We start from the raw sequence: 24497 nt of genomic DNA, 5'->3' as shown, positions 1-24497 counted from the left end.
GTGGTGTGCATGCTCTCTGGGCCCCTTCCCACTGACAGGAAAGAAAAAGATTAGAACGGTCTGTCAATCCATCCATTGGTCCAGTTGTCTTTCTACAGACCAATATGGCAAAGTTAACACCTCTAGGTAAAAGAATTGTGGGGATTTTTCTGAAGTTTTACACTGGATATGGATTACTACTTTAGCAGAGTTTTAAAATTTTAAAAGGTGGAATGTGGCTGCTTTAAGTGATAAATGTCCCTCCGGCAGTGTAAGCTCCATCTGGAGCAGCAGGACCTGCAGGAAGGCGTCCAGGGAGGGAGGGGCCACGTACCCGGCTCCAGGGGGCTCGGCCTCCAGGACTGCATGCTGCCCGCTCGCGGCCGGGACAACTCCAGGCCTCCGGGGGGCTGAGGGACCGGCTGCAGACCAGAGGTCACCTCACTCCGGAGCTGCGCCAGGTCGTGCTCAGAGAAAGAACGATCTCGCTTCAGCGTCCCCTCTCCGCATGGTGACTCTTCCTCCTGTGGACACATCAGCCCAGCAACACCCTGTCCACCCTCCTGTGGACAGTCCAGTCTAGCATCACTAGACCGCTCTGCCCCAGTGCCTCCTGCCTGTCCTTGGACCAAGGCGTGGGGTGCACAAGCTGACTGCTATGCACTACCCCAGCCAGGGGAGACGCATGCTTCAGAAGCCAGCCCCTGCCCTGAGGTCCCTGGAAAGTCCTGGAGATGACAGGCCTGGGGTCACGTGGGGTCACGTGGGGTCACGTGGAGACAGCCCCCAGCCCAGTCGCCAGGGTCAGAGGGTAATGCAGCCAGGATGGGGAGTCACGCTGGGACCTGTAGGCTTTGCACCTCCAAGTGTGGCTGCCCAGCCCAGGAGGACGTGGCTCTCCATTTCATCCTTTTATGTGCTGAGGCAACAGAGGCTCAAGGCCACTGTCTCAGTCACCCTTGTGAGTGACCACGATGGGAGAGGGTGCCTAAGCCCCGCCAGGCTTGTCCCCAGGGCAGACCCAGCCCCACAGCAGGACACAGCTTCACAGCAGGGTGCAGACAGGACCCCGAGCAGAGGGCCCACAGCTGGATGCTGCACCCTGGCTGTGTTCTGTTCTCTAGAACCTCCTTCTCTCCCCTACTTCTCCTCCCCCCTTCCTTCCCTCCCCTCCTCATCCCTCCTCCCCTCCCCTCTTCATCCCTCCTCCCCTGCCCCACTTCCTCCTCATGTCAGTCTCTCTTCAGGAACCTGTGGGCTCTGACCTCAGAAGTGTTCATCTCTTCCATCTCAGCCAACGTAGGGGCCTTGAGCAGGACCCGGGGCCTCGGGCGCTGGGCGCTGCTCCCAACATCCGTGACGGACAGGTTGATGCAGGAAGTGGACTTGACGTCCCCAGAGCAGGCGTTGAGGATGCAGGGCAGAGAGCCGAACCCTGGGGGAGGCAGGAGGTGAGGCAGGATGGACAGGACAGTGCGGGGGAGGACAAGGTGCAGGGGAGGGGTGTCCCGTGCTCACCCCGCTCGCCCCGGCCGTCCCAGCGCCTGCTCTCCACAGGGCGTAGCCTGCGTTCCTGCTTGATCTCCTCCAGGATCTTCTCGTGCAGAGTTCTCTGCTTCTGAGGTAAGGGGCGAAGCCTTCTCTCTGAGACCTGCAGGGGGTTTAGCAGCACCAGGTGGGGGGCCAGCTCCCTGGAGGCCCTGCGTGCTCTGGCAGGCAGCGTCCCAGAACCAAGCTTCGGGATGCCCCGCGGGGCTGGTACCTGCTTCAGTGGAGGCCGGGAGCGGATGAAGTCCAGGATGAGTTCATGGGCATCTTTCTTCACTCTGGGAGGGATGTCCCCGTCAACCTGTGGGAGAGAAGGAGGGCAGCAAGGCTAAGGGGCCATCTGCTTGGGCCGCAGCCATAACGGGTTCACCCAGCCTCCCCCTCAGTGGTTGTGTGGCTGTGGCCTTCAAGACCTGACCACCAGCTTTCCCTGCATCTCAGATTCTGTATGTTGAAACGCGGGTCAGTGGCTTTACCTCACAGGGTCTTCGTAAGAGTGAGATTAACTCACATGTTTAGATTCTCAGAGCAACGCTGGCACACCACGAGGCCCTGTGAGAGTTAAGTGGGACAATCCCACAGCCTCAGCTCCCGCCCCTGGTCCCCTTCTCCCTGCCAATGTCACACTATGTCCCTGAAAGGACCATGAGGTATATGACTCGAGGCCACATTGCCCATTCCCACTGGACTCCCTGGTTCAGTGACCAGCGCACCAAGCAGGGGCTCCGGCAGGCAGAGGGGCCTGAACATGTGACCTCTTTAACCTGGCCCACTATGACCTTGAGTGGCTCACCATGACCTTGCGCAGTTTGTAGTTCCTGGCACGGATGTCCTGCATGAGCATCTCGAAGGGGGTGAGCTGGAACTCTGTGGGCAGGGGGTTGAACTCCTGCTCCTGCACCTTCTTCAGCTTCACCCCATGGCGAAGCTCCCGCATGAGCTGGACCCAGAGTCGGGCCTAGGCCCACGAGAAGAAGGAAATGGCCCTTAGCCCTGGGCGGGGCTCCAGGCCTGTGCCCCCTCTGTGCCCTGGTGGGGGTGGGGGGCATGTGTCTTACCCAGTCTGTGCGCCTCAGGCTGTCCAGCTCCATAAGGGGCTTCTCTGCCTGCGGTTCATCCTCCCGGAGCCTCTGCAGCATCTGTTTAAGTCCGGGAGAAATGGGAGAACGGGATTAGTGGGGCTGTGCGCCCTGCTGGTCTGCCCCCTGGGGACGCTTCTGCACCACGTGGGCATTTTGGACAAGGCTTTGGGGCACAGAAAGGTATCTGAGGGAACCAAGCCATCAGCCTTAGAACCACATGGAAACACTCATGTCCTGCTGGCTATTGGTGGCCGCTCCTCCCGTGCAAGGGCCGGGGGAAGCATGACCCTTGCAGCAACCCCTGGCTGCAGCAGAACCCATGGCCTCCTCACACTGACCCACACTCCTCCACGGGGGCCCCATCCTCCACAATGCAGGCGTGAGGCCCTCCCGCATCTGGGAAGGGCTCCAGACTGCCGCTCACAGGGCACACCCACCCTCGTGGAACAGCACGGCCTCTTCTGTGCATGTCATCCCATCTGGAGCCTACAGTCATCTGCTTCTTTGATTGTTTTCTGAATGGTTGGCTCGATGAGGTCAGAACCATGTTTTCAGCTTTGGGGCTGTTTTAAATCTGGCTCCCAGTATTGTGTGACACATGCTAGGTCTTAAGCATTGGTTGAGTGAATAAATGAATCAGTAAGTGGATAGTTGGATGGGTGGACGGATGGGCAAGAGGGCGAGTCACTCAGCAGACCCCAATGTCATAGAGATGTATTTCACAAACTGGGAAAAACGCCACCAGCAAGGTGAGGGCCCAGGAAGGATGTTGGGAATGCTCAGGAAGCTGTTTTCTGCTGAGAATTTGTGAAGAGGCTGCTAAGTTCATTGCCCTGGATCTTAGCAGCAGCGGGGGCTCTGCTCTCACTGGCCCTCCATGCTGGAGGAGCACCTGCCTTTAGCACACAGCCTCTGCCACCCCATCCCCCAGGTCAAACAGAACCGGTCACCCCAGCTTCCCTCCCAAGCCACTTGCCAAACTGCCCTGGGATGCTCTAGAAAACTCAGCCAAGTCTCTGAGAAGCACAAGGTGTGTGGTTCTAAAAATAGAGCTGGGTGTGACCTGCGTCTCTGTGGACAAAGGGCATGAAGGTGGGTCTCCTGTCCTTTCTGGAGCAGCTCTACTGCCCCTGAGCAGGCTGTTTCTGCTCTCAATGCCAGCCCAGTCACACACTGCCAGTAGCCCACTTCTCACTGCCTCCTCCAGTCCCGACTTCTCCTGGGTCAACTGCTTGAAGTCTAGAGCTGTTTACACTTAAAGAAAGAGCTTTTATTGCCTGGCCAAGGAACTGACCTCAGCAACAGCCAGGCAACTGAAAATCATTAGGATCCTTAGTGCCACACAGGAGTGCGAGGAGACAAGCAAAAGACCCCAAAGAAGAAAAAACAAGCCCAAGAGGCTCTTCGGGAGAATGGAATGGAAGACCCATCTGTCTCCTTCTCAAACTCAAGGAAAAGAAATGCTTTCCAAGGAGGAGCCAGTTAGTGGTGACCTTGAAGAGACAGCTGGCTGTGGAGTTCCTCCCCAGAGGAAGAAATCTTTCCCCAAAAAGGAACCACACAGTCACCCTGAAAAGTCAGGAAACAGGAGGGTCCTCAAGAAAAAGAGGAACTTGTCTTCCAGGGAGGATCCACTCGGCAGTGGACCTGAAGAGGCTGCTATAGCAAGAGCAGTGGCTCCAAGAAGACAATGCTCTGAAGGGCGTCTCAGGAAAACCAGAATGGACATCTCCCTAGTGGGGCATGAGTTTCAGACATAGTCCCCACTCATACTCTAGAGTCCAATCAAAACAAAAGGAAAAGCAGACAAGCATTAGGGGCAGCCACAATTAAAGCACTGGCAGGATATCTCTGCGATGCTGCGCAGGAGTGGAGGGAAGACAAAGGATGGGGCTGGGGGGCAGCAGGTGGGCAGAGGGACCACACACACACACTTTGGGCTACGAGTGGGCTGCAGACGAGGCCAAGTGACCAGAGCAGCATCTGAGCTGTCCTGCGCTAGATGCCAGGCCCCTGGTGAGAACAACCCTTAGAGTGCTCAGGCCCAGGTCTGGGGAAGCTGGGCAGGAAGGAGACACTCGCCAATGAAGGGTCAGGGTAACATCAGGGACCAGCACCGGTTAATTCCAAAAGTACCTCCTGACCTCTCCAAAGTCTCCATTTTCCTCCTCATCTGTGAAATGCTGGTGGAAGGCAGGGGTCCCTGTGGGCTGTGACCCCCATTTCAACGAAACACCTCAGTTCTCTCCAAGGGAGAGGCTGTGAGAGTTGAGCAAAGACTGTCACCTCCTGACTTTGAGACCATGAAGCGGCAGAACAGCTGTGGGGAGAATGCCAGCCGGGAGCCGGTCAAGCACTTCTGCTCCGTACTAGCTGTGACCTGGGGTGAGAACACGACCTCTTAGCGCCTACAGCTGCTCAACTGGGAAATGGGTGAAAACCACGGTGGGGGTGGGGGGTGGTGGGGGTGGGGGGTGGAGAGGAATGTGGGACTGTCATCCAGGGACAAACACCAGGACGAGTGACCCCTCACTGAACTGCCCACCTCCCCAAAGCTCCAACCTGTTGGCACCTCTGCTCCCTGTTTTCAGAAGGAACCAGCTCTGGGACAGGAGACCTGGAGACACAGTCCCTTTTGCAGATGTAAACATGAGGACCAGGGAAGCTAAGGACTGACTTAGAGACATCACGAGTGAGGTCATGGGTAAAGGCACCAGTTTGTGAATTTCTGAGCCTCTGGTCTCCTCTGTGCAAAGCCAGGTAAGCAGGACACTGAGGATTAAGCTAAAACCTACAAAGTGTTCAGGACTGTCTGCCACAGAGTGGACACCCACTGTGGACAGACGGAGGGACAGAAGGAACTAGGCAGGGAGAGGGCCGGGCCCTGCCCATCTGCCCCACCTCTGCGTGTGGAGGCGCCTCTGGGACCCCACCCCTCGCTCGGCTGGCCCCACCCACTACCCTCCACTCCAGGCAAATCCTTGGCCCTCCAGCCTGGGCCACTCGCTTGCCTCACCTCCTTGGCTTCTCGGACCCTGGCGAGGAAGGCGCGCAGTTCCAGCGTCTCCACGAAGAGCGCGCGGCACACGGCCTGGTAGTGGGTCTGTGCGCCCCGGGGCTCGGTCAGGCGCGCGGCACACAGGCGCATAGCCTGTGCGAAGGTGCGCACGGTGCGAGGGCCGCCCTCTGCCTCCTCTTCTTCCTCGGGACCCCCGTATCCTTCGTCGGCCGTCCCGCCACCGCCGTCGTCATCGCAGTCGCTGTTGGCCATGAGGTCGATGAGCCGCTCCAGCTGCGGGCTGAGCTCGCGCTCCTCGTGCTCAGCCAGCCCCCAGTCCAGCGCGCGGTAGATAGCGAAGCCCAGCGACTGCACCACCTGCGGGACAGGGCCCTGCTGTTAGGCCAGGGCCCTGCTGTTAGGCCAAGGCAGGGCGGGCACACAGGGCGGGGTGGGGGCGTTCTAGCCGCCGCAGGAGGTCACCATCGGGTGGGTTCTACTGGTGAAATGGGATAGCAGCTGTCCTCTGAGGGGTGCACCACCGCCCCCACCCGGGAAACACAGTGCTCCCCAGCAGCACAGCTACCGCGGAAAACTGCGTGGCAGGTTCTTATAATTAAGACACGCTTTACCGCTAGACTGCAGCTCCTCTGGGCGCTGGGGGCGCGCGGGGGGGGGGGGGCGCGCGGGGGGGGGGGTTCACCAAGAGAGGAAAACCGGAAATCCCTGTGGGGGAATCCACAAAGGTCAAATCCACCCCAGGTCAGTGGGGTGGTGATCCGAGGGATACTAACTAGTCAGCCGTGCACAGCCCTGAACCCCCAGCACCGCCCAGAGCCAGGACTCTGGAGCTCCAGACAACACAGAAGCAGTCTACAGCCACAGAGGGCAGGCCCCTGGCTCCCGGGGGTCGGGGGGTGGGGGAAGCATGTTGGGAAAGATGTGTGTGGTGTTGCTTACACACCAGTCAGAGCTCGCCACATGTACAGTTTACCCCCAACAAAAGTGTTTAGAAAAAGACAGAGAGGCAGCCTAAGGAAGCATTAGTTCATGTGCAATGACAGTATGTTTTAAATCAGAGGAGAAAGGCTAGCTTATTCAATAAATGCTGCTGGAGTAATTGCTTAATGATACATATAAAGCTTGACACTGGATCTCACAAAAAGTGAGACCCCCTCAAGTATTTTCAGCTGCATGTAAGTTTCAATGTATGTGAATTTAACCTGAAAGATAAAAACCTAAAAAATAATTGTACCTATATAGGGAGAGGGGGTGGGGTCACCAGCAGGCAGGTAGTGGGGGGGCGCTGCAGGGAATAGGTGAGTCCTTTGCTGGTGGAGCCTTGTGTGGGGCCACTATGCTATTCTGCTGGCTTTGCATAAACTCAAAATTCTTTCTCCACAACAAGGTTTTAAAAAGCAGATTAGCACATTAGAGACGAGTCCTGCACTCCTCTTAACTCTGCTTTTGGTGTTACTTAGCCCCTAGGGAATTGAGCTTTCAGGGACCACCATTAGCATTTCAGATCCAGGTTCTGTACTGTCTGTGCCCCACAGCCTTGGGTCTGCTCCAGGGAGGCGCCGGGGAAGCGGTTCGATGCCAGGCAGTGGCGCACAGCAAGAAGAATGAGGAAGCTGCTTCCAGTGCTGACAGCACCAAGTGTTTGTGTTTGAAAGGGCATTAATGGTTTCTTTTCACGACTCAGTACAAGAGATATACACACACCTCTTTGCCACAGCTCTTTGCCACTAGTCTCAAGACCCTCACAGGTGGGGAAAACATTGGTCACCTGCCTGCCTCAGGTAGGGGGGCCATGCTGGCCTGGGGGGGGGGTGGTGGTGGTCTGCCTGCAGCCTGTGCCCTGACCTCGTGCCCCTGGACGGAGCCACACCCTTGCCAGGCATGTGCAGGCCACCTGGCCTCTGGGCCTTTCTGGTCTCTCCTCTGTTTCCTGTGATGTCACCCCCAGACCCCAAGGGAAGGAGTCAGAGCAGAGCTGAAGGAAAGTGTGACAGTCAGCGCTGGGCAGAGGGCAGGGCACAAGAACAGGCCTTCTCTGTCTACAGAAGCACCTCCCAAGATGCCCTGAGTCTGGAGGGGCTTAGGGGGGGTCTGCCTGGCTCAGGGACGCCTGGGGAGGGTGAGGCCCTGTGGGAGCGAAGTTCCAGTGAAAGTCAATAACGCTCCCAGCCTGGAGGCACCTTATCTCTGCCTCAGGAGGCGAGGACCAGTTGGGCTACAGGTCACACCCCAGAATCAGGAGTCAAAGGGCCTGCTCTGGCCAGTGGAGTCCCTGGGACAGCCCCTTGGGACTGCTGGGCGGGCAAGGACCTCACTTCACACAAGTTCCCATCAGTCCTTTCTTGGCCCAGAGGGAGGTGCAGGAAGAAGACAGAGATGAGCTTCCCTGGTGGCTCAGGAGGGAAGACTCCGCCTGCCAATGCAGGAGATGTGGCAGGTTCGATCCCTGGTCTGGGCAGATCCCATGTACTGCAGAGCAGCTAAGCCCGAGTGGCACAGCTAATGAGCCTGTGCTTTCGAGCCTAGGCTCCACAACAAGGGAAGTCACCGCAATGAGAAGCCCATGAACCACAACAAAGTGTAGCTCCCATTCTCAACAACCAGAGAAAAGCCCACGCATCAATAAAGACCCAGCACAGCCAAAAATAAACGAATAAAATCACTTTTACAAAAAAAGCAGAGTAAACTCCACCTCACCCCAGCTTTGCCCCACAGACCCCGCTGACCCCAGGGTGACCCTCTCTGGGGGAGACCACTCTACCCCTCGGGCCGGGCAGGCAGCAGGCCTAACACCAAAGCTTCCTGGCTCCAGTGCAGCACAGAGCACCCCTGTTGGGCCTGCCTCCCCTGGTTCTGGTCTCTGGCCTGTGCTGGCCTCACATCAGTGAAAGGGTTAATTCCACTGCAAGCCTCTAAAGAGCCGCCCCAGACCCAGACACTGGAGAGACCACTGGCTTCCCCCCAGGGAAAAGTCTAGGCAGAACCCCGAGCCCCCCTGCTCCTGGCAGTGTGGGCACCAAGCAGCTGAGGCCCCGGGACCAGCCCAAGGCACTGAAGGGCCGGAGTGAGAATCTCAGCACCCAGGCCAGGAGGCTGCCCTGACCGACTTCCTGGGGGCCCCCACGTCGATTCCCGAGCCTATATACAAAGTTCTTTGTAAGTGTTTTCAAGACTGATGACAGTAGGGAACACAAGTGGATCAGGGGTGGGGAACACAAATTCACTGGGGCTGCGGGGCAGGGCAGCCTGGCAGCAGGAGCCACGCACAGCAGTGAGATGGACGCGTCCTGAAAACAGGGCAAGGCTTTTCTTACTCAGGTTCCAGGACACTGTGCAGCGTGAGCTCAGAGCAACCCCTGGGAACTCGTGTTGTATAAACAGCAGGGCATCCGCCCAGCCAGAGGATGTACTTTATCACTGACACAATTAAGAATTGCCAGCATGTGGTGACTAGAAAAAGTCAGAAAACTTTGCGATGGTTTTATTATTGTTGGTAAAAATCCTCGGTGACAGACCAATGGGTTTCCCTTGTGGCTCAGAGAGTAAAGAATCTGCCTGCAATGCAGGAGACAGGGTTCGATCCCTGGGTCAGGAATATCCCCTGGAGAAGGGCATGGCAACCCACTCCAGTATTCTTGCCTGGGAAATCCCATGGACAGAGGAGTCTGGCGGGCTATAGTCCATGGGGTCGCAAAGAACTGGCCATGACTGAGTGACTTTCACTTTCACAGCAGACCAACTGGCTGTGCCCACCCCCTTTCTATAACACTGTGTTTAACATACAAATATGTATTTACACAAAACCATTTTTTATAAAGCAGTGGAATAAACATCAAATTCAGGACAAAGCACCTGGGGCCAGGCGGATGGGACAGGAGACACAGATAAAGGTCCTAGGGATGAGGCACTGGAGCTCAGGGACACGGGGGATGGGCTGCTTTTCCTGTTTGTCCCCCAACCCCACGCCTGCCCAACGCTCTGACCACGGAGACCACATCTCCTTTGCCCCTTCTGCCCTCTGGTCAGCAGGAGGCACCTCCAGGAGCCCAGTGGTCACAGGGGAGATCCCACGTTTCAGACCCCCCGAGTCCACCCCACCCCAGCCCGTGTGTACAGGCTTCCCTGCCCATACACGATGCCTGTTTTCAGGCATAGTCTCCCCACAAGCCTTTCCACCAAGCCACTGAGCACTTATCCACATCCTGCCTCAGAGGAACAACTGTATAACTGTTGTCCAGTCGCTCAGTCATGTCCAGCTCCTTGTGACCCCACGGACTACAGCATGCCAGGCTTCACTATCTCCCAGTCCTTCTAGAAGGACAACTGTATGTGCTGCTAATTTACAGCATACAACACACCTAACTGTTACTTCGGATCAAGTACATTTAAATTTTGTTTTTAAAGTACCTGGGCTTCCGAGCTGGCCGGTGACACCATTGTTGTGGGCTCTACAAGAGAAGAGAAGCAGCAGTCAAGACAAGCTTCAGCATCCCCTGGGCCAGCCCCCCACCTACCCCCTGGAACACACAGCACATCTCACAAGATCTCCACCAGAAACCAGGGCACCGAGCCATCAGTCACTGGATGGACACTGAGAAGACCCAGCTCTGTGCCGGACACCAGGCAAGCCCTGTGGCCCTGCCCTGGGGCAGATGGTCCCACCCTGCACAGCAGTCACGCCCTGAAGTGACCACTCAGACAGGAGCAGCCTATAGGGCCTTGAAGCCCATCTCGCCCCCTGGGGAAGTAGGCAGGGGGCAAGAGTGAAAGGGGAGAGGAAGGGTCAAGGGGGCAGCTCAGGTCAGCCAGGCCCAAGGAAAGGCCTCGCAGTGGGAAGCAGCATACCCCCAGCTCAGTCAGATGGGAAGCCCGGGTACAGTGGGGAGCCATGCACCCCCAACTCAGAGTCAGATGAGAAACCTGGGTGCTGTAGGGAGCCATGCACTCCCAAACCAGTCGGATGAGAAAGCTGGCTGCAGTGGGGAAGGCAGGCTCTGCTCCAGGGTTCCCAGCAGCCATGCGAGTGAGTTGCCATCTGGCTGCACCTCTGGCACTGGGGATTTCTCCCCAGACTATCAGCACCTCAGCCATTCATACAGGGTGCCCAGGTGCTGAATTTGGCTGTGGGTATTTTATTATTAAACATGGCACTGAGCTGGCATGTTTATAAGCACTTGCAAAGCCAGTGTACAAGCCTGGGAGGTCGATGGTCCTGGTACCCACTTCACAGATAAGGAAACAGAGGCTCTAGGGGATGAGCTTATGTGCCCCAAGGTATCACAGCTAGTAAGTGGTGGTGCTGGCTGCGGCCAGGCTGGGGGACCCCAGAATCTGTGCTCCAGTCACTGCCTGAGCCACCCTCCAGCCTTCCAAGAGGCCAGGCTGGAAAGACAGGAAACCCACCTCCTTCCACAGCCTTGCTTGAATAAAGCACACAGAGCTGTGGGAGGGTATGAATTTCAGCTGCCTTAATTGAGGTGGATAAAAACACAAACCATGACATTCTCCGCTGAGTGAACCTGCTAACTCTGCAAATATTTTCCAAATGCCATCAAGAGACAGGAAGATTGCCAGGGATAAAGGGAGTTTGTGTAGGGCTGAGCCATGAAAACACTTTCCCATTAAAACACTGCACTCCCAACATGGGTGGCGTTGATGGAATAGTGAGTACCTGGGCATATACCTTGGCCTGTATTGAAGGTTCAGTAAAAAGTCTGTAGCTGTGAAGGACAGAGATCGTGGAAAGTGGGAGAAATGGAGGGGCCGGGGCCCCGAGTTACCTTGCTATAAAGGGCAGGGGGCAGCCAACTCTTCAGAACTCTTTATAGACCCAGCATGGTGTGGAGGTGAGTTTTCACCAACCCAGCTGTATTTAAAGTCACTCAGGCTTGGGGAACCTCTGGGCTGTACAGAGCAAGGAGCTCCGCAGTGGTCCCGTGCCCAGTGCTTTGCTGCAAAGTTCAGGGCCACGCCTCCCTCCCCGCAGATGAGGAAGCTGGAGCTTAGAGACAGAGAGGGTTTACCAAGATCACACAGCTAAGGAATGGTGGTGCTGGGAGCCCCACCAGGCACAGCCAGACCCCGGCTGCACCCTCCAGAGCCCCCAGAACACCTGGAGTTGACATAACTTTGATAGAAGCTTGACATAACAAGCTGCTCACCTGGCATCCTGCACACTAGCTCACTTATTTACAAACCAACTTCTCCCTGGGGAAGAGCAGAGAGACGGAGATAGACGCAAGGCTCTACTGATGCACGGTGAGATGGGAGCTAGACGCAGCCACCTGGTTTCCCTGGCATCCTCACCACCCTCCCCAGTATGTGCCGGGGTGGAAAGTTGTTTCAGTTTCTTCCGGGAAACAACAAAAGACAAAAAGTCAAGAAGTGGGGGCGTTTTCTTTGAGATGACCCTGTCATAGTACAGGAAACAGGTTTCGTTTGTGGGAGAGAACTCTGTGAGGACTCTGCAGTCTGGAATCCTGGGGGCAGTGCCTCCCTAGGGCCAGCAGGGGGTGGTGGGATGGGTGCCGGCAGCCTCTCCCCCTTCTGCAGGGCTGGGGCTGAGGAGCATTGTGGTGAGTAAGGACCCTGGTGTCCTGCCTCCCTGACCGCAGGGAACAGGGGGACGGGGATGCAGTGTCCTGCTAGGATGCCGGGTGGGGGGGGTGATCGTCCGCTGATGATGTCCTCTGGGCTTGGGGTCAGCACAGGAAGGAGCCTTGGACTCTCCTCTCCACTCCTCACTTCTTCACTCGAGAGAGGAGCTGGTGAAAGCAAGATGCCACCTGAAGCCAAGAGGAGACAAGTGCTCCAAACCCGGAAGCTGTTTGTTCAGCACAGGGGTCAAAGGCGCCCTGTGTTTGCGGTGTGTCCTTCCTCCTCCAGGTCATTTCTGCCATAAACTCACACATCACCATGGGTGTGGTTTCCTACCCAGCAGCAAGGCCCAGGAAGCGAGTCAAGCCCCAGGGACCCAAGATAGAAGACAGAACTCTGTCTTGGGGTCCAGATGGAGGTTCAGTTGTTACTCAGATGACCTTAAGGCAAAGGGATTATCATGGCTTTACAACGGTAAATTTGTATTAAGCAGTAAGTTTGTGTAGCTTGCTCCCTCAGTAGTCCTGATTTTTTAAAACACTCCGCTTGCTTGCATTCTCTAATCCCCGGGGAAAATGCTCGAGTGGATACCCACGAACTTGGCACTCACTGAATTCCTGGGGGAGGCTTCCACTGGATTCCTGGTGGAGCTGAGGCAGTGATGCGCACAGGTGCCCTGGGCTCAACACAGCCTCCTCGATGCTTGGGTGAGGTGCACATGGGGCATGTGAGCAGCACCTCCCCGGGGCCAGCATGTCCCAAGGCTCCACAGATACCACATGACCTCTGGGGCAGCTGCTAGCAAAGCCCCATTCCACAGAGACTGAAACTGAAGCACCCAGAGGCCTAAGTAACTTCCCAAGGTCAGGCAGGGGTGGGCGCAAGCCAGCCAAGCCCACACCCCAGCCCTGCCCCCATGTCTCCCCGCGGGTGACTGCATGGCTGCTCGGCCTTCCTGAACCTCAGTTTCCTTGTCTGTATGATGGGCTTATAGCTCTGCCTCCCCGTCAGAGGCCTGAATGAGACAGTGGGCTGCAGGCTGCAGAGCAAGCCCCCATCTCCCTCGATGACGAGGTGGAGCCGCTGCAGCCCCACACCATGTCTTCCTGGGTGACCCTCAGAGGAGCAAAGGGCCTGGAGGGGGCAGCTGGGGGACAGCCAGGGTGGGTGGCACCAGCAGCTTCGGAGAGGGCCAAGAAGTAGGAGACAAGAGCCACATGGGAAAAGCTCTGGCTCCTCTGTTCAGGATGTGTGCTGTCTTCCAGGGGAAGCATCCCAGCCTGCAGCCATCCCAAGCTCTCCCCATATCACTGCACACCCCCCTGTGAGGAAGGCCGTTTAAAAGATACAGGCAACCCTGGTCACTTAGGAGGCCACCTGCCAGAGGCCTAGCAAGTCCAGCATGAGGGCCCAGAGCCCACAGGACACGCAGGGCTGCCCAGAACACTGGGGGTCCCACTTCAGCTTCTGGGAGGGGACACCCTGAGCCAGGAGAAACGTGAAAAGGTGCCTCCCATGGGAAGGGGCAGCCCCACTTACACACACAGTGCCGGCAGCACAGAAATGCAGCAGCTGTGGTGGCGGCAGCACTGTGTGTCCACGTGCCCACGTGTCTGTGTGCCTGTGTGTGTGTCCATATGTCTGCTGTGTGCACAGGTCCTTGGGCCCAGGGTGGACACCGGCTTCACACTAACATTCCCTCATTAGTCTTCCCCTGTCCCCAGGCACGTGCCACTTTCACCCCAGTTTATGGGGGAGGAAAGGGGGCCCCTAAACTTCACCCTAACTCCAGCTGCTGGGCTGGAGGTAAAGAGGTGAAGAACGGAGGTCATGACACAGGGCTGCCAAGGAGGTAAACTGGAAAAGTCTTGCCTCCAGGTAGCGGTGGGCAGCAAGGGGACAGGTGCCGGTGTCTGGGGGGTGGCAGAGGGGCCGCAGAACTACAGGCAGAAAAGGAGGGAGGGCTGCAGATGCAGGTGTGAGCTGGTGGATGGGCCACGTGAGGCACCCAGGTGTGCAGAATGGGTCCTGTGAAAAATTTTAGCATCAAAACTGACAAAAAACACACCAAACATGGAAAAGTAGGGCAGTGTGTGGATTCATGTAAGAACAGAGAAGGTTGGAGGTGAAAGAAGGCACAGCCCTGTGATAGCCCCGCATCCACCCTCCGCCTGCCCGGGGCTTTCAAGGTGGAGAGCCTGTGCAAAGAGAAAAGTATGTCTGTTTCCCCTGCAGATGTCAGCTGGGCGGGCAGGTCTCAAGCAAGGAGGCAGCCAAGCATCACTTTGGGAGCAGCCAGTGTCCTGCGGGGCCTGTCCTGGAGGCATCAGGTGGACAAATGCCACTGAAACTGCCCCAGGGTCACTGACCACGACCACACTGCATGGAAGGAGTGAGCTTTGTCTCAGGGAACGGTCAGCACCTGTGCTGCCTGATGGAGTTTCTTGCCTTAATTAAACAAAAAACAAAACCTTTGCCTATCAGGAAGTTTTAATAATAGCCTCCTAAAAATAACTTCACTTAACATGTTTCTTCATTTTCCCCACTTGAAGAAGGGGGGCTTCCAAGCAGTTATGAAGAGGTTGAGATTAGGAAGTTTACTCAAGTCAGCGTTTCCCAAGTAGCAGAAAGTGGGAAGTATTCCTGCTCATGTCCTAAGATAATATTGTTCATCCTCCCCAGGTAAAGTTTAGTTTGGTTGTTGATTTTTTTCTTTTTTTCCTTTTGGATCAAACCTGTGCCCCCTGCAATGAAATCCTGGAGTCTCAACCACTGGACCACTGGGGAAGTACCTGGTTGTTGCTTTCTTTACCATTATCTTAAACAATGACTTAATGCCTAGCTTTACCAGAACTTCATGATGGGGGCTGGGAACTGAGGGCCCATGTGACCTTTTTCTTGACGGCTATCACAGCACACTTTTTGCAGTGAATCCACTGAAAGAAGCACCCAAGTCCCAGAGAAATGCTGCGTTAGCTACCTACAGGAGACAGTCGGCCTAAAGTTTCAGCTGATTGATGAAAGCTCGACAAGGACAGAAGAGGAAGTTCAGGGTAGTCTATTTCTCAGTCTTTATAGAGGCAGCAAGTCACAAACCTCATCCACCTTTACAAGACATGCTTATGGACAGAAACTAAAGATCGTATCTAATGGAAAATGAAATTGGGCTCCTGTGTTACAGGCCGGTACAGGTCAGTGCTTCTGGGTCTGCAGGGACCAGGAAGAAGGGGCTGAAGAGGGGGTGGGCAGGAGAGGTGGACAGGTCCAGAAGACCACCACCCCAGAGGATGGCCATCGTGGTTCCATGTGGACAATACTGACTCCTCTACAAAGAGAAGCCCTCAGTTCTAGCCACCTGCCAGGACTGGCAGCAGACCACTTACTACTCTCTGCCTCAGTTCCCCACCTTTTAAATCAGAGGGTCAGACCAGGCAGGCCCTTACAGCCCTGTTCTGCGGTGGCAGAAGCCAGTCCCTGGGTTATGTTGTTTGTCTCCAGGGATGAGCAGGGACACAGGGAAGGTCTTTCAAGGAGGAAATACAGTTGTGAGAGAAAAGCTCTTTGTGAACATACAGACTCCAGGGCCCACAGGTGAGACGAGGCCACCCTGTCCCATGTTCTGAGCCCACCTGTGAGGACGGTGTCCACAGGCACTGAGAGCATCTGTGCTGAATCCAGATCCTAACCCTTCCTGTGTGACAGGTAAGCCTGAGCCTCAGATTACCTGTGCGCAGAATGGAAACAGTACCATTTGAGTCCAGTTCTTATTATTTCATCTAGACAAATATATTAGAGCTTTTTGTGCAAATAGAGCAACTCTCAAATATCACCCAACTGCTGTGTTAGGGAGGTGGGAACAGGGCACACAGATGAGATGGGAGCTTGTGGAAGAATACTGAGGGTCGAGGAGTGGCAAGCATTCAGCAGATTGCCTGGTTATCAAAGGAACTGTCCTACTGGCTAGCTTCGGCCTGGCCCATCGCATGGATTTCTGCAAACCCACCTCTCCAGCACACACAGCTGGTCGGTGCACTTCCCCAGGTATATCCGTTTTAGGGGTAGTATGCTCGGCACCAGCACCCTGGTTCTCCAGGGAAGAAAACTTTTTTCTTAAAGAGGCTAAAAATCACTTAAACTCATCATTCTCCAAAGATTTCAAGTATCTTTCAAGGGCTTCATTGTTGAATATTGCTCATGGTTAAGAGTCGAATACTAAGCAAGCTGTTCCCCAAATCTTACATTTTCCTTTCTCTATTAAATCGGCAGACCCACAAAAAAGAGCCCAAGCAAAACGTTTCCTTTCTTGCCTAAATACCAGTCCAACAACGATCCACACCACCAGTCACTGGGTGGGACCGACTCCCAGAGCAGAAGGAAGCAGACCGGGTGGGGAGAGCGGGCAGGAAAGGCAGAGTCTGGTCTCCCTGAGGAACGTCCTCGGCCAAGGAGCCAAAGCTCCTCTCCTCTCCAGCCAGCACTGGCCCTGATGGTAAGATGGGTTCCAGGTGTGCGTGTGTGTGTTGGGGGGAGCCGAGGGACAGAGGTCCGAGCTCCAACGGAGAGTTGGGGGGGCTCCCAACCCAGAAAAGGGAGAGGGGGAGGAGGGCCTTCCAGTCCAGTAGAGAGAGAAGCCAGAGGAGGGCCCCCAGTGCGGCAGAGGGGGCGCGGAAGTGGGAGAGGTCGGCGGGTCCCGCAGAGAGAAGGCGCGGCAAAGGGGGCGCCGGTTCCGAGGCCAGGTTGGGCAGAGGGAGGGAGGGAGGGTCGCAGTCTCTCCCCGCCGCGGGCGCCGCCCCCCGCCCCGCAGCGACCCCGTCCCCGGCCTCACCAGCGGCGCCGGACTCCCGCCGCGCGCTGACCGAGCCGTCTCTGCGCAGGAGGATGTCCGCCGTGTCCCGGATGCGCCGCCGGCCGCCCGGCGCGCCCCGCAGCCCGCGGCAGCACTGGAAGCACACGGCCCACGCCTGCTCCTCGTTGATGGGCTGCTCGTACGCCTTCAGCACCTCCTCCAGGGACAGCTCCCACGGCTCGGAGCGCCCCGCGCCCCCGGCCCGCTCGCCCGCCGCCGCGTCGCCGCTGGAGCTGCCGGCCCGGGCCATGGCCGCCCCATCATCGCCGCCTGCGCGCCCGGCCGGTTTCCATAACAGCCGCGCCGGGGCCGGCGCGCCCGCGAAGCGCGGGGGGCGGATCCCGCGCCGCCGGCCGCTGCTTTGTCATCGCCCGGCCCCGCCCAGCGCGAGCGGCCGCAGGTGAAGGCGCGCAGGGGAGGAGGGCAGGAGAGGGGAAGGGAGGGGAGTTCCGCGGAGGGGATGGGCAGGCGGGAGAGGGCGCGGAGCTGGGCTTGAGGCGGGGATGGACAGGCCGGGATCAGGGTGCTGGGGGAACGCAGAGCCGGGAAGAGGTCCCGGAAGAGTCCGGGGGAGGGTGCAGGGGTGCGCAGGGTCGACCCGCAGAGGGGCGCCCGGGGTGGGGGGCACCTACGGAGACGCGGTCCTCCTCGCCCGGCCCGCGAACGCACACTAGGCTCTCAACACGCGTGTCAGGCCAACATCCCGCCCAAGCCCCACCCCGGTGACTGCGGGGGAGCCGGAGGACTGTGACTCCCGGAGGGGCAGGCGGTGCTGCAGAGCCAGCTGGCCAAGTCACCTCGGGAGTCACCACTCCGTGAAGAGAGCCAGGAAGACCCGAGGAAGGAAGCACTTAAGTGTCCCTTTTCCAGCGGAAACACGCGTCAGTGTTGACAGCTCTGGCGGCGCTTCACCCTTGGCCTAGAGCACCGGCTCAAAGGCGCCCCCGCGGGCTCTTCCGCCCTGGTTGCACTGGGTCAGAGTGACAAGGCCAGAATGCACTGGTAGGTGAGGCAAGAAAGGCGACGGTCCCCACCCTGGATAGCGCATGGCCTAGATTCCTGAATTTCTCCATGCTGGCGATTCTCTCAGGTCTGTAGTGGAACTTGGGACTGGAAAGTTCCTGGGAATTCTCAACAGCTTTAGATAGAAATCACAGCAGAGTTGCAATGTCACCTCATTGAAGACTTGTAGGCGGCCCCGTAGGGCCCTACTCTCAGATAACCCCATCTGGCATTTTCATCTTCCAAAAAAAGGAGTTTGTACAGATGAATCAATCGTACAAGTTTTGGCGTCCAATAGCTGGGCACTTTCTCAGCTTTCCTGGTTCTTGGCACGTATGCAGGCAGAAACCAGGCAGTGCCACCACTGTGAAGAAGGTGGAGCATGGGGGCTCCAAGAACTGCAAGCACTTGGACTCAAGTTAATCTTCCTGTCTAGGGACCCTGGTGGTCTGGTGGTGAAGAGTCCATTTTGCAATGCAGGGGACGCAGGGTTTGATCCCTGGTCAGGGAACTGATTCCACATGCAGAGCAATAAAGCCTGCACAGCATGAGTCCCTGTGCTGCAAGGAAAGATCCTGCATGACAGCTAAGACCTGATCTTCTGCCTAAACTTCACCCACCGGAACCCCCACCCATGGTTGTCAGTAGAGGTCAGGGAGAACCTCCAGGTGTGTCTTACAACAGTGGGGAGTTCCCAGATGGTGGTGAGGTTAAGGCCCAGACTCACAGGACACGGAGCTGTCCTCTCCTCCCCCACGTGGCTGTTCCCCATGAACCCACACAAGGGGTGCTTTCAGACTCCGTGCAGGTAAAGTCTTCCATTCAGACCACCACCAACTCACTGGAAGTTAGGGTCACTGCTCCTACCTTGGGCAGAGCCACCCCCTGCCTCCTGCTAGCATGAGCCTCTCAAAAGGGGCACCCTGGCCCCAGGGCAGAAAGTGGCAAGTACTCTCAACTGGAAGATGCTTGGGTTGTAGCAAAAGTACCTTTCTTGGTACTTCTTCAAAGGGCCTCAAGTTCCCTGAGGGTCTTGTTTGATGGAGATAGGCCTTGGTAAGGACCTAGTTGTTCATGGGGGGGGGGGGGGGCGGGGGGGGGCGGGGGACCACCAAGAGAACTGTAAGTTTATCTGGAACGAGGCAGCATCAGACAGCTGCACAGAACTGCCCCTAAGAGGCAGGGGAAGGTCAGTATGTACATGATTTTAGTAAAGGGGGATGTACAGCCAGGCACACATTTTGCCAGAGGCTTGGTACTAGTCACAAGCAGATGTCACAGTGCTTTTACTGCTTTTCTAGACACAAGGACATATAAGAATTGGGCTTATAAAATCTTCTGAAAATAACTACCTGAAGACCTGTTATGCCGATTTGTACTTGGCATAGTGATGTCTCACATCTACCGGATCCAGGGGCCCTGCAATCACCTGTGTAAGGTACAAGACCACTTCTGATCTGTCATTATCTTTTCAGGGACCCCTGTGCACTTTAGCCAGCAAGATGTACAACACTGGGGTTTTACTAAAAAAAAAAAAAAGTTGTTAGGTTCTACTTATCTATCTCAATATCTGAAGGTTTGTCTCTCTAGCTGTAGCAAATTATGAAAACAGAAGCATCAGGCAGCTCTCAAGATGCCCCTAGAAACCATTTTGTTTTTTTCCTGCCAGGTCACTTTTCACACATCTCCCGAAAAAGTCCCAAATGAGCTCCAGAAATGGACACAGGCAAGCAACAGCAGCCTGCAGGTGGTGGCAGCGAGAGGGGTGTCACGGGTGTAGCCTGGGAGTGTAAGTGTGGCTTCTTAGTCAGTAAAGGGCAATGGAGTGACTCTGCCAGACCGAAACTGATCAACCAGATGCAGTGGTTTCTGATCTGGTTGGTGGGCACACACAGTGGTTACAAGTCAGAGTCAAGGTGTTCACTTCCTTCCTGGAGTGGAAAGCCAAGTCCCACCCATACTTTAATAAAAACTCGTGTGGGTAACTCTGCCACCGAGGGAGGGCAGACGATGCCTGGTTGAGATGTGAACGGGGTTCATCCCAGTAGAAAGTGGCTTTCAAGTCAAAACATGGAGCTCTTTGTCCACCAATAACACTACACAGAACTAAGTCGAAGAAACAGTTCTTCCAAGTTGCCCCCTGGATTTTAGAAATGAAAATCTAGTGTATCTCCAGCTGTTCAGTCTCAACAAGAAACAGAAACTGATGGGTCAGCCATGAAACCAACCGGGAAAGCATTGGATCCAGGTCATTTCTACAATGATGGGATCAGCCGTAGCCCACCCCTGAAGCCGTGTCTTTCACCCTTCATGTCCAGTACACGAGGAAGGCTGTCAGGCACCATGGGCTGTGCTTGGAGTCAGAACGGAAACCTTCAGTGCAGTGACTAACCCACCAGTACTTGGACTAGCACACTCCCCAGATACTCATAGTGTAGGCTGTTCATTCACAGATATTTGCTGAGTACTAAGTGTTCATGTCTTAAGACTGGGATCAGTTTGAAAAATCTGACCAGGTCCCCCTAAGAATCCCCCAGGTCCTCAGGGGCAAACAGCCACAGGGAAACAAAGGTCACTGCAGGTGAGACATGGACAGATGGCTACACAACCCCACTGGTTACGTCTGCTTTTCCCACTATCTGTGTCCGACGTGCTAAGGGGATTACAGATAGTGTCTGTGCCAGGGCAGAGCATCAGAGGGGTGGGTGGCTCATGACTGCCACTGGCCAGAGGCTAAAATCTCCAGGAATACTACATCTAAGGATCTTAGCAGAATAGAAACTAAAAGATCCTGGTTTGACCCCTGGATGCCAAAAAGTTAGAGCCGGAAATACAGGTGGCATGTGGAATACACGTACCTGATTCCAGGAGGACAGTGTAGGGCTCCAGGGTGCCACACTGAGAGCATGCTGAGAGTTCAGAGACAAAGGTCAGAGTGAGTCAGGCATATAAGCAACTAGGTTAAATGTCAGACATGAGATGAAAGGCCAGTTAATTCCCCTAGACAGAGGCAGAGCCATTTCACCTGTTGCAAAGGAAGCAGAGACTCTCAGCTTGCACTGAATTCCACTTCAGCCTGAAAAACAGGTCGGCTTCTCCCAGGGGATCTGTGCACACTGGACGCTGTGAGCAACCAGCCCCTGAATGCCTTCTCTGTCACCATCCGTGCAGAGAGGCAGGGCCCAGGGGTCTGGGAGGAAAGCTGAAACTCAAGAGGCTGTGGTTTGTGCTTTAGGTTTATTTTGGGATAATGATAAAGGCCATGAATTCCCAGGGGTGCTGGATTCAGCTAGGCTGTGCTTGATTTCTAAAAGGAGCCAACACAGCTCTGGGGGAAGGGCACTGGGGCTGGGTATGACTACGGATTTCTAGGCTGGTATTAGCAGGAAGTGGGGACCCAGAGCTAAACCAAGATGGTGAGAAGAAATCCCACAAGACTACGATGGAGGGGAGGCAGACAGGGCTGTTCTGCCGAGGGGACAAGGAGGGAGTGCTTACAGAGGTGCTTTCTCTGGATTCCTGGTCAGCAGCTGAGAAAATACTCAAGAACACTGTTTGCTTCCCACTGGTGACATTGGGGGTTTCTTTAGAGTGTGAAAATTAACAGAAACCTTATTTTAAATGGAGTCAGGTGACTTTCTTGGTGGTACAGTGGATAAGAATCTGCCTGCCAATGCAAGGGACACAGGTTAGATTTCTGGTAAGATTCCACATGGCGAGGAGCAACTAAAGCCTGTGCACCTCAACTACTGAGTCTGCAGGTCTAGGGCCTGCGTGCCACAGCTAGAGAAGCCACCACCACGAGAAGCCCAAGCTCTGCAAAGATGAGTAGCACCCACTTGTCACAAAACAAAAATAACCCAACAATAAATAATTTATTAATTACACTGTTAATCCGACAGTGAGAGAAAGTTCACTGGCAGCAACAAAGACCCAGAACAACCAAAAATTAAACAAATAAATAAATTTTAAAAATAAATAAAGTGCAGTCAGGGACTTCCCTGGTAGTTCAATGGCTGAGACCCCACACTCCCAATGCAGGGTGTCTGGGTTCAATCCCTGGTCTGGAACTAAGATCCCACATGCCTTGGGGGAACTAAGCCTTTGCACAACTACTGAAGTCTGCAGGCTCCAGAGCCTGCGAGCCACAATTACTTGGAGAGCCTGGGCTCTGCAACAAAAGAAGCCACTGCAATAAGAAGCCCAAGCACTGCAACTACAGAAAGCCTGTGCACAGCAGGACCCAAGGTAGCCAAACAGGAAGGAAAGAGGAAAAAAATGACTAAATTTAAAGGAAAATAGCCTGGTGGGCTGCCTTTTGTGGGGTCGCAGAGTCGGACACGACTGAAGTGATTTAACAGCTGCTGCTGCTAAGTCGCGTCAGTCATGTCTGACTCTGTGCGACCCCATAGACCGAAGCCCACCAGGCTCCCCCATCCCTGGGATTCTCTAGGCAAGAACACTGGAGTGGGTTGCCATTGCCTTCTCCAATGCATGAAAGTGAAAAGTGAAAGTGAAGTTACTCAGTCGTGTCCGACTCTTAGCGACCCCATGGACTGTAGCCTACAAGGCTCCTCCGTCCATGGGATCTCCCAGGCAAGAGTACTGGAGTGGGGTGCCATTGCCTTCTCTGGATTTAACAGCAGCAGCCCCTAAATAATGTAGACTATCAGCAGATGCTGGCAAGGCACAGGCTCCTACGATGTTTTGGAAATACTTAGTTACAGCCCCTTCCCCAGAGAAGGTCCATCCAGCACAGGGGGACACATGGGTCACGACAATGGCATGTTTGACATGCTTCCAATGACTGGGTATCTGCTCTCCACTGTTCTTTGAAGCAGGCGGGTGAGGACTGCCAAGATGGGCAGGGACGGGTAGCCCTGGTGTGTGTGTGCGCATGTGTGTTTTGAGGCTCCTACAGCCTACTTCCCTGGCAGCCCCATCCAGGGTCTGTTATCTTGAATCCGACACACTCACACTTGAACTCTGGGCCTGTCCTGTTACTGTCTCTCAACCGTCCTCCCAGTGTTGCCACCTCTCGGCTGATGTATGTGGGTAAGTATGTGATGTGTGTATATGATATATGTGTGATGTATACATGTATGCATATGGCATCCCAATGTATGTATGCATGTTTGTGTGTACATGTATACAAATGATGAGTATATGGTATGATGTATGTGAATATGACGTGTGTGTATGGTGTACGTGAATATGTAGGTTATACATACACGTGCATATCGTGTATCAATGCATGCATACGATGTTTGTGCGTATGATGCACGTGTACATATATGATGTACAAGTATATGGTATGATGTATGCAAACATGATGTGCATGTGTGTTGTGCTTGTGTGTATAATATGTGTATCTCCGCATTTCCATGGGCTCGGGTTAGAAAACTCTGTACTTCTTCCTCAGCTGGGGGATCAACCTTTGAGGCAGGAATCGATCTCATCACTTCTCTTCACCTCAAGGCCACCACTCTGGTCAAGCCCCTGTTCCACTGCCGAATGATGGTCTGAGTCCATCTCAGCCGCCTCTGCCTCCCCAGTCTCTTTTCAACCAGCTGCATAACTGGGGACATGCACCTGCCAGGGTTCTGCTCACTGGGCCTGGAGGCAAGGTCTTCTCAATACTTACAAGGCCACGTGGGTGCTCCCCTCCTCAGCTGTGGGCTTAGCGCCTGATCATGTGCCTGTGGCAGTTCTGGTGTCAGCCAGTCTTGACCCCTCATTTACAGGTCACTGGCAGCTGGATGGCCTAATTTGCAGGTTCTGGCAGTAGGCAGGCAGCTGGCCAGGGCCTGCTGGCTGAGCGGCTGCCTCTCCTCCATGTTTGGTCCTTGGTGGGCTGGCTCAGGCTGTTCTTTTGAGGGTCGCTGGGAAGGTTCCCTGACTCTCAGCATGAGCTCATTTCAAACTCCTGTTTGCATCATGTCACTCGCATGTCATCACCAGCCCAAATGGAAGGGACAAAGACTGAGGGGTTGGACTCCTGGCCACATTTTGCAACCCACAAGGCCCACCTCCCTCGGACCCTTGTTTACTCAAGTTCAACAGCCCCCATGGCGGGGGGCAGCAGGAGTGGTGGTCACGGCCTGCACGCACATTCCGGCCACCTGGAAAAGGTTCAGCGGGTGGCAGTGAGCGCTGTCTGAGGGCATCCCTCACCCCGACTTCACGGCCGAGGAAACCACGTTGCCTGAAAACCTGGACACAGAGACTGGGGTGCACGTCAGTGTCTGCGCCCAGACCAGGCACATACCCACTGAATCCCTGTAAATTCCTAAGTGGGCTGAATATTGGGAGCATCTTTCTAACAAGAGGACTTTCCGGGACATGAGCTGGTCACCGTGGTTACAAGCCCGGATTCCAGTCCTCCTCCCCACATCCTCCTGAGCGGGGCGAGGGGGCTGGAAAT

The 24497-nt window shown here is 55.4% G+C and overlaps 1 protein-coding gene across 3 annotated transcripts in view; it reads right to left on the bottom strand.

Annotated features, from left to right (window-relative positions):
- SPIRE2 (spire type actin nucleation factor 2) overlaps positions 1 to 24497 on the bottom strand; it is a 34497-nt gene that overhangs the window by 9588 nt on the left and 412 nt on the right. The window contains exons 1-9 of one of the 3 annotated variants that reach the window (XR_011248544.1): positions 17051 to 17407; positions 10036 to 10076; positions 5626 to 5985; positions 2586 to 2666; positions 2321 to 2485; positions 1742 to 1828; positions 1498 to 1630; positions 1245 to 1414; positions 314 to 503 (exon numbers count right to left, since the gene is read on the bottom strand). Coding sequence is in view for 2 of the 3 variants with exons in the window: in XM_069549704.1 (XP_069405805.1) it covers positions 314 to 503; positions 1245 to 1414; positions 1498 to 1630; positions 1742 to 1828; positions 2321 to 2485; positions 2586 to 2666; positions 5626 to 5985; positions 10036 to 10076; positions 17051 to 17321 (1498 nt within the window). In the remaining variant the exon portion in view is untranslated. Of the gene's footprint in view, positions 1 to 313; positions 504 to 1244; positions 1415 to 1497; positions 1631 to 1741; positions 1829 to 2320; positions 2486 to 2585; positions 2667 to 5625; positions 5986 to 10035; positions 10077 to 17050; positions 17898 to 24497 lie in introns of those variants that run through there. The other 2 variants (XM_069549704.1, XM_069549705.1) reach the window with 2 other exon arrangements.

This window comes from Ovis canadensis, chromosome 14 (assembly GCF_042477335.2).
Source record: "Ovis canadensis isolate MfBH-ARS-UI-01 breed Bighorn chromosome 14, ARS-UI_OviCan_v2, whole genome shotgun sequence".
In the NCBI taxonomy this organism is placed as follows: Eukaryota; Metazoa; Chordata; class Mammalia; order Artiodactyla; family Bovidae; genus Ovis; species Ovis canadensis.
Note: the sequence above shows the minus strand (reverse complement) of the source record. Positions and strands in the feature narration are given on the sequence as shown.